Source organism: Colossoma macropomum, unplaced genomic scaffold (genome assembly GCF_904425465.1).
Source record: "Colossoma macropomum unplaced genomic scaffold, Colossoma_macropomum, whole genome shotgun sequence".
Lineage (NCBI taxonomy): Eukaryota > Metazoa > Chordata > Actinopteri > Characiformes > Serrasalmidae > Colossoma > Colossoma macropomum.
Window position 1 is genome coordinate 29,702,245 of NW_023494805.1, and position 16,917 is coordinate 29,719,161.

A 16,917-nucleotide genomic window follows, 5' to 3' on the forward strand; every position below is an offset into this window, starting at 1 on the left:
CTTCATATAAAACCAGAGGAAAAACAATTATACCAATTCCCTGTGCTTCACCAACCATATGGTCAAATCTATAAACATCATAGAAACTGGCACTCACTGGGTTCTCTCCTGTACATAATCCTATCTCACTTTCTTAGTGCTATGTTCTTTAATAATAGTAGAATTTTGGGATTTACCTTTTTCAGCTGCTGCTCTGTAACTGTACTGTATGTAGTTCAGCTACGGTATTGACTGCCCAAAGGTGGTGGCCGTGTTAATGTGCCCAGCTAAACCTAATGCGGCCTCTACGCATGTATATCTATGAGTTTAATCCACCACTCTCCTCCTTTTGACAGGCATGGTAAGAGCAGAGACCGGATTTATTCTGTCTGCTCATGAAACACTGTAGTGGATGCTGCCTGTTAGAATGTGTCAATGTTTCTCAGCCTTTCGCTTCATACACACATTCATTTGGCACTCACAGAGAGCTTGGTAAAGTGATGCACTCTGTGTTGATGTTCTTCACAGGTGACAGAATAGTTTGGTATATTTTGCTGTGCTTGTTCAATTGCAGCCTTAGCGATTGCGTGATTTTCCTGAATGGACACGCCAACACTGAGGACACTTCCTACAAGTTTGAACTTAAGTTCATCTGTGGCTCTAACGACTTTCAGCTGTGAGGATGACATGTTGGTGTCCCATTTACTATGTTTGGTGCTGACCAGTAATAATTTTAAAAGAAACTGGCTGTGGTGGGTGTGAGTAATATTATGTTTTGTTACTGCTATTGTCTTGCTTGTTTTTATGACCCAGCTCATATCATGCAAGGCTATACCAAGTAAATGTTTGCTTTTACAGGAAGTGTGACATAGCGTGATGTTTACTCCTCTTTCCAGTATAAAAGAGAGGATGTGGAGGAGCTCAGTGGATTTCAGAGAGGCCCAGCACTGTGGTTAAACCCTACATTTAGCCTTCATCTACGGTCTGAGGCTTTCAGTGGGATTTCACGCTCTAATCCTACATCCTCAGTGCTCAAAATCTTCATATTTTCTCATATTCACACAGTTTCACATTCTGCATCATGTGAAAATAAAATAGTTCTATAACTATAATTAATAGAACAAGAACGAAAACAAGGGAAACAGCTCAAAAGAATCAGCTTTTAAGATCCCACCTCTTGGAAAATTAGTTTAAATAAATAATTAGTGTGTAAACATTGTTGAAGCTTTTGCACCCTCGTGCACTCTTCAGTCCACACAACACACAAACACACACACACATATATATATTTGTTTGTATTTCATACCAGTTTGTTCTGTACATTTCAGCTGGATTGCTGAGGCGCAATACAGGACAACCAATCAGAGTGGAGTTACGTATATCAGTCTTGAAGGCACAGTAACAAAATCTATACGTTTAATTCAAATGAGTTCAGTGAAGTGTGGTTGTTTTTGTTTCATTACAAAAATCATTTAAAAATATGTAAATCATTGTCATTGGGGAAAAAAACTAAAGTGCAACCAAAATAAGTAATAAAAAAAAATGTGTTTTTATGTGAACTTTTATTTGAAAATAAAGTTGCCAACTGTGAGCATTCCTACCTGATAACACTAGATAAATGATGGTGATAGAGTGGATCCAGAAGCAGGGCACGGTTTACACATACATGAGCCCAACTTTCTTTATTAGTGATTCTGATGGTTTTGACAAGGACATCTGCTGACTCTGTATTTTACACTGCTATAATATCAGTGATACAGTGTGAGGATTTTTAATGCATTGGGGGATCATATTAACAGACAAATATCCCAACGTTCTCAACAACAAGAAGTTAAGAATCTTATGCATGCATAATTTATCACAGGGTGTCCTTTATGTTCACTGTATTACGTCTGACGACATCCCAATTCTTCCCAATCCTGGTCCTGAAGGCCAAACTAACCTGCACATTTTAGAATTTTAGTGAATATGACATTAATTTGCTTTAACATGTGTAGTTAAAGACAATAATAGTGTTTTCGTTACGGACAGAGCCATAAAATTGTTGGAATATCAGAGTCCAGCTCAGTTATTTCAATATTTGCATTGCACTGATAAAAGCTTAGGGGTCAACAACAAGCCTAGAATTTAATGTAATCCTACTATTATACTCTTCTTCAGAATCTGACCAAATGGGCTGAACAGTATTTTAAAGAAGTTGTTTACTGTATGCATTTTCTTTTTTGTATGTGCTAAAGAAAAGAATTAATAACGATTAGCTGCAGAGTAAAGTCAGTGATTAATTAGCAAGTAGTTTTCAACAGAATGATACAATTATTGTAAAAATATGCTATAAAAAACTGCACAGGTAGTGAAACTGATTGTTTGACTGATCTAAGATAATTATCATTACAAAATTGCAACATGCTCTTGCCAATAATTAGGGCTAAATAGGGTTAAAATACCATAATATTCCTTACAGAACAGCCACATGCATCTATAAACACGTTTACATAATAACATTTGATCATATGTAACGTTACACCCTGAAATTGCCCATGTTTTTTTTGTAAACATGATATGTTTCACGTGATGATGTGATTTCGTGTGGTAACATATAGAAATCTATTTCAACATGTTATGCCATGAAATTACATATTTGAGATGTATAATGAAAATGAACCATGATGTCAGAAGAAAACCACAAATGAAGAATAAATGTGTGGAGTGTCTAAAAACGTGATTATTGATAGGTAAAAGTTAAGTGATTTCTCTTAAAGGGATAATATACCTGTAAATAAATTGTCTTATAGATTGGTTTCTCCACTAGCTTCAGTAAACTACAAATTTAAATAATAAATATTATGTTATGGGAGTTAAAAATAAATAAATATGAATAGTATACATATTTTTATATAGTGTAATAGTAATATAATAGTAGTGTTCACCGAGATGACAGTGAAATGGGTGGATGGCAGTGAGGATGAGAATATGGCCGGCTGTGATTCTGCTGGTGTCAGCAGCTCTGACACTGCGCTCCCCTGCATGCGTGTGTGTCTGGAGCAGATGTGTGGAGCTGGTCCTCTGGATCCACTTTGCTTGTTTCCGCAGCTTTCAAATCCTCGCGCTCGGGTCTCGGCCATGTTTGGAGAATCCAGAAGGCTCTGGTGATTAGAAGCCTCTGGCTTGCATGCCTGTGAGCAGAGCCAGACTGAATTATCCCCAGCACTGTACAGAAAAATGGAGAGAAGAGTGCATCGTTCTGCTCTGGTATGCATGTGGGGTTAGTGGGTTATGCAATGGTCCTGTGAACTGGATCTGTGAGGATGTTTCAGATGACAAATCTCTGGGAGAAGATGGGCCATGGCAAGAATGCAGGACAGAAGGAAACCATACTTCTAGTTTGTCTAGTTTTTGAGGGCTAAGAATAGGCCTAATTTCCACTGGTGGTGGGGGACATGTCCCCCTGACTTTACACAAGGTGGTTTTTGTCTGACCTCATTGTCAAAGCTACCTACAGGTCATGAACGACATGATTGACAACAGGAAAATTCATTGTGTCAGTACGTTTTCAGTAACATTACAGTTTTCTAGCTAGTTTTATTCGCCAGATAAAGAGTGACATTAGCTAATATCAACTGCACTCTTATGAATTGCAAACCATCTGTAAATTTCCAAAATTTGCAGTCCTTAAATAAAAATCTCTTTCTTTTTATCCACATTTTCTAAGAATCTGAAAAATCATTTTCTATTGATTTTAGTTGTGTGAAGGATGTGCAGAGCCACACTAGCAGCTTGAGCACAAAGCAGTTGTAAGAACATAGAGGTTTTGCCAATAGCTTTTTCATTTTTAACCCTTTTTTAACAAAATGGAGGAGTACAGAATCCAAACATTCAACGGCATTTCTCTGCCTGTTTATATGAGCTAAAAATCTGAGCTAATTAATATCAAATTATGTTATGCTTTTGTTATAGCTGACAATAACTCCAGCTTCTAACCCTTTGGTGGAGAGATAAATGCAAGATGAACTATTAGCCCGTTCAAAGAGTCCATATCGTTTCTGAAGGGTTCAGCTTTTATGACAGAGCTGAGGAACTGCTGGAACTGAATGCATGTCCTGCACACTCACTCAACTGTTAAAGGCCTACTAACACTCTCCATCCTCCTGCTCTCCTTCCTCCTTCCACAGGGTATTTTAGTCCCTCTGCTCTGCTGTGCTCTGGGTCAGCTCCTTTCTCTCTGTTTTCTCCCTCAGTTGTGGGTTTCCGGGAGGAAGTAAGGGTTTGAAGCTCATTACCTCAGAGTTATGCGACACACAGCTGGCCAGCAGTGCTCCAGATTGCAATTAGCACCAGTGCTAGTCTGAAAGACTGATCTGGAACCTGCTTCCCTTGCTAGTGTCAAAAGTTTATCCATCCAAAGGTGGCACACAGCTGCTGTCAGATCAGATCATAGCTGGAGCTTCACAATTTCTGAGGCTAAACATTACAGAATTGCAGTAAAACTGATTGAAGTCTCCAGAAAGAGAGAACCTCTGCTAAACTCTGCATGGGTAACTGTAGTGTGTCATTACTGCTGATGGCCCTGGCCAAAGGTTCCTGCTGAGATGTAAGCAAGCCTCAATCCTAAAAGGCCTAAAGAATTAAAGAGGAGGAAACATAGAGATCCTGGTAAAAAAAAATTTAGCATTGTGTACTGATGATGTGTTTTAGAAGTGCTTTCACTTAAAGTATCAACTGGCCTTCACAGTATGCATCCACTGTCCACTTGATCAGAAATGCCTGCCTTGTACTTCCACACACTGCATCAGAGCTCCACTATATTGTTTATCCATTGCTGTGTAATTTATCAGCCCTCCTCTACCTCATTCATCATGAGCAAGTTACTTATCACAAGACTGCTATGGATCAAAATTATATTTGGGTGCTGGACTATTATTCTCAGCACAGCAGTGACACTGACATGGCAGTTGCATTGTAGTGTGTGTAGCACTGGTATAAATGTATCAGACACAGTTTTACACACATCAGTGTCACTACAAGGTTAGGAGTGGTCTTTTGTATATAAGCCGCTCATCAAATGTTTTGGGACACCTAGTGTCAAATTTCTCTGATAATGCACTTGCACTGGTAGAAACAGACTGGACTATAAACGTGATAATAAACGTGAAGGTTGAGAGGACCATAAGGATAGCTTAACTAAACAAAAACAAATTACATTCAATTCATTAATTTAACAAAAGTATTCATCTACATACAAAGCATGATAGTGATAAATTCAGCTAAACTGTAATGTGGGGGCTGAGGCAGGTTGCAAGCGTGAAGTGACTTTATTAGGGGCATTTCAGTACTCATAGTTGTAGCAGGCAGGGGTTAACACACAGGCAGGGAGAGGAAAAGATGCATATCCATATTCAGAAACAACAAAGAGTGTAGCAGGGGTCAAAACCAGGGAAAACCAAGCACAATAACACAACTCAAGTGACAAACACAGAGACTTCTCAAACACATGGTGGAAACAAAGCAGTCTTAATGAGTCCAAAAGGAGCTGCAGGTGTGTGGGACAGGAGAAGTGTGGTCAGAGCCAGGGAGAGTCCAGGTCGAGTCTCGCCAGAGGGGGACACAAACAATCTGCAACAATCAGGTGCTTTCTTCAATAAAACAACCAGAAATCATGTCGTTACCCAGACAGACGGCCACTACATTGTATTCCCTTGTTGGGATGTCATCACTCATTCGTCAGCTCTCAAATCTTTCAGCTGTTTAAACTACCCTTCAAGCCAAGAGAGTTTCAGTATTAACTTTTAAAAATAGTTTGCAAAAGAAAGCTGGCTCTTCCTACCAAGTAAGATGCTTTGTGGAACATCAGCTCTTACAAAGTACATGCACAATATTTACAACTAGCTGTTTTATGTTAACAAAACCTTATTTCTTCTTCAATTGAAAAACAGCAGTGAAAAATTGTCAAAAGAAGGCAAGGTGACCACAAACTTTTCACAAGTAGTTTGTTTTGTAATGTTTCCTTATATTTTATTTTTCCCCCTGGACCGCCATAATTGACTTTTACATGACCATTTTTCAGCCTCTCTTCATTTCTTAGAAATAAACAGGCCGTCCTGTATTGTGCCTAATTCAAAAAGCAGCCTGGGCTGAAACACTCTGAATAACTTCTGTGTGAATGGGCAGATGCTTTGTGTGACATCACAATAAACAGTGGATTGTTTTGCAGCCAAGTTTCCGAAAATTAATTGTATGGACTGGGGAGTGAACTGTCTTGAAGCCTGTAACAGTGTTTATGTACTACATCAAAAAAAAGAGAGGAAAATTCAGTTTTCCACGATACAGACCCTAAAACATATACTAATTTAATAAACACAGTTTAATTTTCTCAGCTCGTTTGTGTACTTTTTAAAGGTCCCACTTCTAATGAGACTCTTTTGTCTGAGTTTATGATCATCTCTAGATCTTTGCAGCATAAGCCGTGTTCATCTTCACAATCTTTTCACACACTACGTCTATGAAGTCGTCACAGGAAGATAAAGCGTGTTTCTTTCTCTCCAACAGATTTGTTCATGAACTTTTTCCTGCGTTTTACTTTTCTCTTGCTTTTTTTATGAGGTAATCCATCATCCTTCTTGCTGTCTTTCATTCTTTCAGTGCTCTCTTTCCCGTCCCACCCGTCTCCATCTGTCTGCTTTTGGTTCACATACAGACACAATTTTCTCATTGCCTGTCTCTTCCTTTGGCTGTATATCTCTCTGTCTGTCTCTCTGTATCTGTCAGTCATGAAGTTTCCCATCTGTCTCTCTTTTCTGATGTCACACTCCACCATCTGTTTCTCTCTATCTCGATTTGTCCTTTTCTGTCCCTTTCTGGTCATCTTTATCTCTCTTTCTCTTTCTCCCTCTCTCTCTCTCTCTCTCTCTCTCTCTCTCTCTCTCTCTCTCTCTCTACCTTCTCTCTGTTGCTCTTTCACTCTCCCGTCTCTCTCTGTTTCCCTTTTTCTCTTCTCTCTCATGTTTTCTCTCTCCATTATTGTCTCTCTCTTTCTCCTTAAATTTCTTCTCCTCTCTCTATAACTTCTCTCTTCTTCTCTCACTCTTCCTGCTCTCTCTGTTGCTCTTTTACTTTCCCATCTCTCTCTCTCTCTCTCTCTCTCTCTCTCTCTCTCTCTCTCTAACTTTCTTTCCCTCTTTCTGTATCTGTTGCCTTTTCTCTGTCTTCTCCTCTTGCTCTTCTTGCTCTCTTTGTTGCTCTTTCACTCTTCCTTCTCTCTTTCTCTGTCTCCCTCTTTCTCTCACTCTCATTTCCTTTTCTCTCCCTCTCTTCCTGCTCTTGTTCCGTCATTGCTCTGTCTTCTCCTTTTGCTTTCTTCACTCTCTATCTCCCCCTCTCTCTCTTCCTTCTCTCTCCCTACACTCTCTTTCTCCTTCTCTCTCTCCTTGCTCTCTTCCCCCTTTCCTGCTTCCTCACTTTACTCTCTTCATGCTCTCTCTCTCTCTCTCTCTCTATCTATCTATCTATCTATCTATCTATCTATCTATCTATCTGTTCCTCCCCTATGATACATCTAAAGTCAAAGATCAATCTAAAAATTACTTCAAGTAGCAACAAGCAATTGTACTAGCATTATTTGTTCATTTAAAGTATATGTTTAGGTTGACTAAGTCTAGTTAATTTACTTTTTCCTACATAAAATATTTTTTTTAGGTTAAATTGACAAACCATTTTTATAGTGTAGAAGATATACTTTTAAATACACACCAGTGTAAACAGGCAGATATGGGAGCATTTGTATGACTGTTGTGCAGGCATTTCCTTTTATGTCAGTGTGTCTAATTTCACAAATATGTTTATTGTCATGCTTCCTGGCTCTCAGTCAGACTCCAACCACTTTATGAACTCCAATTCCCAAGATTCCCCAGTTTGTCATGTGACCCTGCTAGTCAAACATCTGTCAACCAGCAGATCCAAGTCACCTGAATACTGATTGCTTTCACCTGTTTGCTTGTGTATATATGCCTGTTTCATTCTTTTTGCGAAGTATTGTCTCTGTTTCATCAGTACATACCAAGCCTTTCTCTTGTTATACTGTTATGGCTTCATTTTGTTTCTCATTGTTGTTTTTCAGATCTACCCTTTTGGCTCAGGTTACCCATTTATTGGCTCTTTGGTTGTGGCCCTCGCTTGTTTATCTACTTAAATTTTTGCTGTGTATCGTGTTTTGCTGCTCTGGTTTTTGACCTGGTCTGGTGTAAACCTTGTTCCTTTGGTTAATCCTCCTTTTAATAAACCTTATGGTTTATTTTATATCCGCGAGTGTGTGGTTCGTCAACCTAGTGTTACACTTACCACAACACAACTGTACCCCCTGTACTGAAAAAAATCGTAACACCTCTACTATGTGTACATAATCTCCAGGCCTGGGTCAGTATCCACCACTGCCAGCCATTAAAACCAGCTAACCCCAGCACACTACTTCCTCTGTTTCACAACGAGTAAAATATTATTCACATTAAAATAACTAGGCTTTCTGCAAACCTTTGAAATTAAGCTACAGGAGGAAGCCAAAGCGCCTGGATGAAGGACCGAACAAGAAAACCTTTACACTTAACATCATACGCATGTCATGTAACCCAAGGAACAAAATGAAGGTTGTCTGAGTGGCCACCTAAACTATCAGCTCAGAGTCTCTCCTCTGGCCGCAGCAGAGTCATTTAGATCCAGAGTGTACAATCTGTTTGATGTCGGTTGTTTTTTGCCAGAGCTGTCATGGTGCCAGATGAACTGAATGGGCAGCTCACAGTGTTTGGCCGACCCAAACTGTTTAGGTGGGGAATGAGTGTTTGTTGGCACCAAGATGCGTCTCCCCCGGCAACGACTGGCTCTTGCCATAGCAATAATGAGAAAGAGAAAGAGGGTAGCTCAGATTTTGAAGTGATGCAGGAAATAAACATTTTTAACATATGAGTGCTTCATTAGGTCCTGCACTGAAAGGACCTTTAGTCTGAGACATTAGGTCCAACCAAGGTTTCCTGCACTTTGACTGGGCCACAGCGTCTAGCCAGATGCTACAGTAAAGCCATTGATTGTGGCGGTCTGTTTTTTTTCAACCCCACTTAAGAGAAACGCCTTTGATATTTGCACATAAACAGATGTGAGGTCAGTTTCACAAAGAGAGGGCAAATTCTTGGTCATTTATCCGGCAATTTCTCCTAAAAAACTTGCAAAGTTCCATTGATGCATTACATTTGCAAAACCTCGGGAAATCTCAGGAATTCTGGTTATTTAGCTGTGGTTTCCAAATTATACAATGTGTCTGGTGTTAGATGCGTTAAAGGTTGCAGTAGCATTGCATCAGAGTTGTGTCCTCAATATTTAACTTTACAGACCGTCTTCTCTGTCCCCTCTGTCTCAACTATCCATTTTACATTTTTTATAGCTGTTTACAGCCCTATAAAAGACATATAGGCTATATCTCATTCTTTATCATAGTGAGCATGTATGTATGTAACATGTAGCATGAAATATACTAAGACCTTTATCTCTTTTTTGTTTGATTTTCAAAATCAAATGAAACAGCATTTACATTATTGCAGTGTTTTTGAACTATGCCTTGCAAATATATTGTGTTATCGAGTATCACATAAATTCTCTCTCTCTCTGCAGCGTGTCCACCAGGTACATACAAGCCTGAGGCAGCGCCAGGTGGTATAGGGACGTGTTTGCCATGTCCTAACCCTCAGCACACGTCAAGGCCCGGCAGCACAGACATCAGTGATTGTGTGTGTAAAGACGGATACACACTGCACAACAACACCTGCCAAGGTACACGCCTAATGATGATGTATATGCATGAAGTGATTTATTTTTATTCATCTATTAGGCACACTTACCTTGTATATACACTAAGTGGCTATTTCATCAGAAACATCTACCAAATTAGGTGCCCTTTGTAGGTTTACTGCATCTGTTGCTGCACAATTAATCAATCCCCTCTGTACCCCATCTATCAATGGAAAGGGACCACCAGAGGACTATTAATGACTAGAGAATATTTGTCTTGTGGATAAGTGTCAACCCAGAAGTGACACAAACATGGTAATTGAATAATAGCATGTTCGCTGCTGGAAAATATATAATGACCACTGGTGAAACACTGGAGGATGATTTATACTATTTCTGCATGTACAAATAATCTACAGAGCTGTAGTTTCTTATGGTACACCTACAAAGTGTACCAACAATGTAAGGTCTAAAAAAAAGGCTAGTAAGTGTATGTCGATTTTTACATGTGAATATGCTACTTTTCTTGATTTGTGTTTACTAGAGCTGTCACAGCCTAATAATTACACAATATGCTATTAACAAAAATATTTTTTTAACACCATTAATACTTATTTTGACCCTTCTGATCATCCATAGTAGTTCCAGGCTGAAGCTCAGCTGCAGTGCACTTGCTGTATTTTGCTATGACGGAATCCATGATTGTAGCCCTCTCATTCAAATACAGCTTTTAAATGGCTTTTAAAGCAATACCTTCAGCACCTTTGGCAGACTTTTACTAAACAGTACTCACTGCAGAACTATGCAAAGTTTTAACAAGTATCCACGAGTTGTGTGAATGAAAGCAAGAGCAAGAGGCTACAACCATATATGAGTTAGGACCACTGACTGTATATTTGATGTATATGATATATACAGCATTTGGTAGGCATATGCTGCCACTGTTACTCTCACCAGACATCAGTGATGAAAACTGGAAACCTCCACTCAAATGAAATCACATGATATTTATGTTCAGGTGCATGTGAACCTTGCGTTCACATGATGAAAATAATGTTATTGAATTATTAAAAATAATAAATACATGCTGAGTACATTTGAATCCACTGAATATATTCTGGAGCTTATCTTGTTTACTCATGCATCTATGGCAAAATGCACTGCTTGTAAATGGGGGAAAATATATTCAATTGGGGTCAAATTTGAGCAAATAAGATAAATGTGATTCATCATAATTACTCCCCAAATAATGCAATTCATTTCAATTAAGTATTTTAATTGCCTGACAGCCCTAATATTTACACATGCTAATATTTCACATAATGTATTGTATAAAGAATATTTTGTGTGCGTGAGACTAATGAGCAAAAATGTCCAAAATCTCTCTCTCTCTGTAGCTGTGGTGTGTGAGGCCCTCTCTCCTCCAGAGAATGGTTTCTTCATCCAGAACGTGTGTAATAATCAGTATAACTCAGCATGTGGCGTGCGCTGTATGCCAGGCTATGAGCTGCAGGGCAACAGTATCAGACTGTGCCAGGCAGATGGCACCTGGTCTGGAGCTCCACCCATCTGCACAGGTCAGACTAAACACACACACACACACACTCTTACTGTTCAGTACTGAGAACACTTGATCCGGAAATTGATGTGTATGCACATTTTCCTCAAATGCTCTTATAATACACTTTCCTGCACACTCTGCAGAAATAAACTTTCTCATAGTCATAGTCATCATTTACAGTGAGGACAGAGGTGTAAGTAACGAATTACATTTACTCTCGTTACTGTAATTGAGTATAGTTTTCCCTGTAACGGTACTTTTTGGAGTAGAATTTAATCGTAGTACTTTTACTCTTACTTCAGTTAATTTTTAATAAAATACTTTTACTTCGCTACTTTAATTTGCATAACGTTACAGAGTAAAAATAAATGATGAGCGCATCAGCTCAGACACCAATGCGAACGAAGGGCGGTTAAAATTAAAAGATTCACCAATCAAAAATCAGCAGTTCCGTTAGGAAAAACAGTACAGAGATGCCCTGTTTAGTAAAGAAGGACAGAGGAGAACTGAACCAGCACACACGAGGAACAGACCCTGTATTCATTTTCACACGAACTAAAGAAAACGGCGTTATTATCAGCGGCCAAACACGAAACCTGCTGAGATCCGCTCTCACAACTCGACTCCAGCCTGAGGCAGCGTTAGCCGAGCTGTCTGAGCTGAACAGGTACCGTGTTTACGAGTTTCTTCTTTCTTTTATAATGATTCTGTTTATTAAACTTGAAATCTGCTGGGTATATTTTATTACAGTGCCTGTGAGCTACTTTAGTTAACAGGTGTCGCCCACAGACTACAGTTTACCTGTTTATACAGCCTAGTTTAGCTGCTGTTTTGGAGACAAGAAATCTAGTCTAATGCAGCATCTTTATCAACCCTGAGCAGTGATTCCGTAGTGCTGTCGTTGACAGGCCTGATCTGATCCCTCCCCCCTGCCTGCCCGCCCTCTCTCTCTCTCTCTCTCTCTCTCTCTCTCTCTCTCTCTCTCTCTCTCTCTCTCTCTCTCTCTCTGCCTTGGTGTTTGTCTTTAACTGTGAGAGGCTGTGTAGCTGTTTAACTGTGAAAAATGCAGTAACGATGTCTGATTCTGTATGATGTGATCAGCATGATTAGTGAAATAAATCAGTGCTGGGTAAATTGTTGATGTTGCTGCTTATTTTAATGGTGTAAATGTTCTGAACAGATATCAGTGAAAATATACAGTTTGAGGGCTGTGCAAGGTTCACACCTATTAACGTAATCTAGAGTCCAGGGAGCTGATGGGCAGCAGGACTGTCACTAAAATCACATTATTAATTAAGCAATTTACTCATAATTTTGACTCTTTTTTTCTCCTAAATGTACTTATTGAAACAGTAACATCCTCTGCACAGTCTTTCAGGGATTCTGAAATACTTTACTGGAAACAGATAAACTAGGACATCTTATATAATCGTCTAACCATGAAATGCATGCAGTTTAATGTAAACCTCATTACTTACACAGCTCACAGAAAACTGTGTTAATATTCAGTAGCAGAGCGGACTGTGATCAGTCTCAGCTCTCAGAACTTTAGCTTTAGTGTTTTTCTGTACAGATTATTTCTAATGATGTAGCTGAATCAGCTCAGAAGTATGTTCAGGTTGTGACAGCAGAAATATGAAAAAGTAACTAAGTAACTCGGTACTTAAGTAGTTCTTCAACGAACTACTTATTTAATCTTACTTGAGTAATTTTATTTACTAACACTTTTACTTGTACTTGAGTAAATTATCACTACAGTAACAGTACTTGTACTAGAGTAGGGATTTTCAGTACTCTTTACACCTCTGAGTGAGGACATGTCCTCACCTTGTATGTACTTTTGATAAGGACCATTTGAAATGTTAATTGTCAGAAATGGCCACTACCAACTCTGTTCTTGTGCTATGTTGGCTGTGGAGTTATTTATAGTAGCATCCAAAGGTTTGTTTACACCTCTCAATATTTGAAAGGTTTTGTTCCAAAATGCATTATAAACCACTTTCAAGAATTTTCTTTTTTTCCATGATATCTCTGCTAGACAAACCAGCATAGCCTAGCATGGCTAGTCACCAGCAAAACCTACACATTGTGGTGAATTAATATGCTGGTCACCACAACCCATCATATGTTGTGTTTTGGATGCTGCTATGCTGGTCAACCAGCATGTGCACGCTAGGTGACCATCTAAATTAGCACCAGATCGGAGCTAGATCAGCATAAACCAGCATAGACCAGCTTAGACCAGCATGGAATGCAAGCTAATCTGTGCTGTTTTTTTTTTCAGCAGGGATACATTCAGCCTCATTTATAAAAATATACTTAAATTTCATACGAAAGATATTCTTAAGAAAAGTTCTCAGCATTTGCATGTGTAGAGTGTGTATATTAACATATACATTAACACATGTCATGGGGCTGCGATGTCTTTAACACAAATGTAGCCATGTTATTTATGACCATTAACATACACATGTCTTCTGGATCTTAATACGTAATGTTGACCATGATTTAACAGTGGTAAATCTGAAAGAAAATTAACTCTTTAAGGTCTATTTTGCTTTATTATGCCCTCCACGTACCTGTCCACAATGAGTATATCACTGTTGTCGGAACAAAACCTCGTACCTCCAAGATGATAACTTTAGAGGAAAAGGAAAAAACATACTTTACTTTTAACATAAGTGAATGGAACTGGACATTTTTCCAAGTAATTTCAGGCTGTTTTTTTTTGGTCAATTCATCATGAAACTTACACACAATAAAAATGGCAACATGCATTTTCAAATTATGTCATAAACTGAAAAAATGACAAAAAATGTCTCTCCAATCTGTGATATTTACTCAACAAATTTGAAGAAATACTTATGCTAAACAATACTAACAAACGCTCGTGTAAAGACGTCTCAGTACTATTAAAATCATGGAGTTACTAGAGTCACTTTTTAGCAACTGCAAGCCATTCTACTCTCCCAGTTTTCTTCTTTCATTATGGTCGCTGTTTGCATTCCACCAAACACGCCACGAGCAACACACAGAAACTGCCGGCTGGTCAGATAATGAAAGTAGAAAGAGGGAATCTGGACTCATTACTCATCATTCTGAGAGACTTTCACAGTCAAGCAGCTGGTCTCCACACACAAAAGACGTAGAGATGGTGGTGGACTTCAGGTGCAACCCTCCCTAACCACCATACCATCCACCACCATGTCCAGAGACCTGAAGTGGGAGAGGAACACAGTCTCCATAGCCAAGAGAGCACAGCAGAGCTCTTCCTCAGACAGCTGAAGAAATTCAACCTGTACAGAGCCTGATGATCCAGTTCTACACAGAGATCACTGAGTCCATTCTCACGTCATCCATAACCATCTGGTTTGCTTCCTTCACCTCACAAGAATGAGCCAAACTCCAGTCAGGACAGCAGAGAGGATCATTGGGTGTAGTCTGGACATCTACAACAGCAGGGTGACAAAGCGTGCCGGCAAAATTGCAGCTGACCCCTTTCATCCTAGACATCACCTCTTTAGCCACTTCCCTCTGGTCAAAGATTCAAGGCCATCAAAACCAGCCCAGCCACTTTAAATTTAAACAAAAACATCGAACCTCCTTACTTTATTACAATAACTCCTCTGTAACAAAATGTAATTTGAAAACACAAAATACTATTATTGACCATAAGTAACATAACCAGGAAACAACAGAGACTTTTAATGATTTCTAAGATTTTTTTTTTTTCGTGGTGTAGTAATACAGAGTTCCGCTGTTGTGAGGTGGTCATAGGTGCGCGTATATTGTGTATTTTACAACGGCTTAGAACGCAGCTCAGCCAATCATATTTCATGATCAGAACTATCTGTTTTATAATAGTGGATATACCATGGGGGACCTCGTCAGGTAAACCAGTTTGCTGATAATAGTAGCATAAAGGGAGAGTTAGAACTGTGGTGTGATATCACTCAGACCTCACCTTACCTCTACCTGTCTTCACCTATTCTCCCTGCCTCCCAGTAGGAGAACATACTGCTTTTATGGTGTTCATGCTTTATACAGTCTAGGCCTCAGAGGGCCTGTAGCTCACTACATATTTCATCACCTGCAGAAAGCCTAATCTATAACAGCTCCTTCACCAGCCAGTGTGTAGTGCTCTTCGTGTGTGTGTGTGTGTGTGTGTGTGGACAGGGCTCGTAAAGCTGTTCTTCTTTATCCTGTCGACATAGCCTTTTGCAGCTTACACACACATATGCACACACAGCAGGACAACTGTTCAGATGTCCACACATATCACACTGTCTCACATGTATTAATGTGTATTCTCTGGCAGCATCCACTTATATAGTTTCCACTCACACATACAAAGCTATGAGACCGATATACAGAGCTGTGAGAGCAATACAGCTTTATGAGTTAGTTCATTATTCTGGCCACATCTACATTTCTTTTTTCAATTTATTTTTACAGCTTCAAACAAAATCTTTGAGAATTATGAAGTTGTCGAGAACTAGTATCATATCAAAATCATTTTATGTATATTTATTAAAATAATAATGTTTTAACACCTCCCCAAACTGACTATTATTCTTTTATTCCCTCTTCTGCTCCTCCTGGACCAAATTTCATTGCTACTCTCACCATCTGTTCTGTATATTGTAGAGATGCTTCGATATGGAAATTGCGGGCCGATGCCTGCATGACACTTTTCACATACATACCTGCCGATGTTAATACTGATACATAAAAATGTAGAAATTGGGTCTTCAATTTACTTGTATTAGCGCAGTAGTATCAGTTCAAAATATCTAAACATTTGTCTAATGCCAACATGTATATTTTGAAGGAATTACCTACCAATACTGATATGATTCCTATATCATCATACATTCCTAGTATGTTGTTGTTTACCCTAATTTATGTATTATGTGCTCTAAGTTAGACATTTAGCCTTTCAACATCACATCCTGATAGCTTTTTGGTGTGTGTGTTCTCTGCAGTGCGTTCGTGCCCAGTGCTGTCTCCTCCTCAACATGGTGAGCTGAACTGCAGTGAGGGTGGCTCCCCCTACAGGCTGGAGTGTGCAGTGCACTGCCAGCAGGGCTACAGGCTTGAGGGCAGAGCCAAACTCACCTGCCTGTCAAACTCACAGTGGAGTGGACCTCCACCTCGGTGTGTGGGTAAGCTAAAAGCTCTATGTAGGTCTGTGGGTGTGTGTGTGTGTGTGTGTGTGCATTTGTAAGTACAATTTGGTGACTCTGAAGCTATGAAGCATGTGTCAGCAGTGCTGAGTCAAAGGCTGAAATACCAGGTGAATGAGAAAGAACTAGTGCCTATCAAGGCCAGCAGATGACCATCAGCTTACTATTGCTTTATGTCTTCTGTGAGAAGTTGCATTTGAACACACTGCAAAGATTGTAGGTTACGGCCAACATGAAAGGAAGTAACACTCTAACATCAAAAAAAGAAAGTGTTTTGTTAAATATGCAAAACATATAATATACATGTGTTTTTCATTTTTGCTGCAAAAACAGTATGTATGAAAAAAATCTGCTAACCATTAGTGTATATCCACTGTGATCTAATAGACACACTATACAGAGGACTCTGCAGAAAGCACACCTAAA

The 16,917-nt window shown here is 39.2% G+C and overlaps 1 protein-coding gene across 2 annotated transcripts in view; it reads left to right on the forward strand.

Moving 5' to 3' along the window:
• The window catches only part of svep1 (sushi, von Willebrand factor type A, EGF and pentraxin domain containing 1), a 142,804-nt gene that overhangs the window by 59,796 nt on the left and 66,091 nt on the right, over positions 1–16,917 (forward strand). For both annotated transcript variants that reach the window (XM_036596174.1, XM_036596175.1), the window contains exons 4-6: positions 9,628–9,786; positions 11,142–11,321; positions 16,291–16,470. In XM_036596174.1, coding sequence (XP_036452067.1) covers positions 9,628–9,786; positions 11,142–11,321; positions 16,291–16,470 — 519 coding nt within the window. The remainder of the gene's footprint in view (positions 1–9,627; positions 9,787–11,141; positions 11,322–16,290; positions 16,471–16,917) is intronic.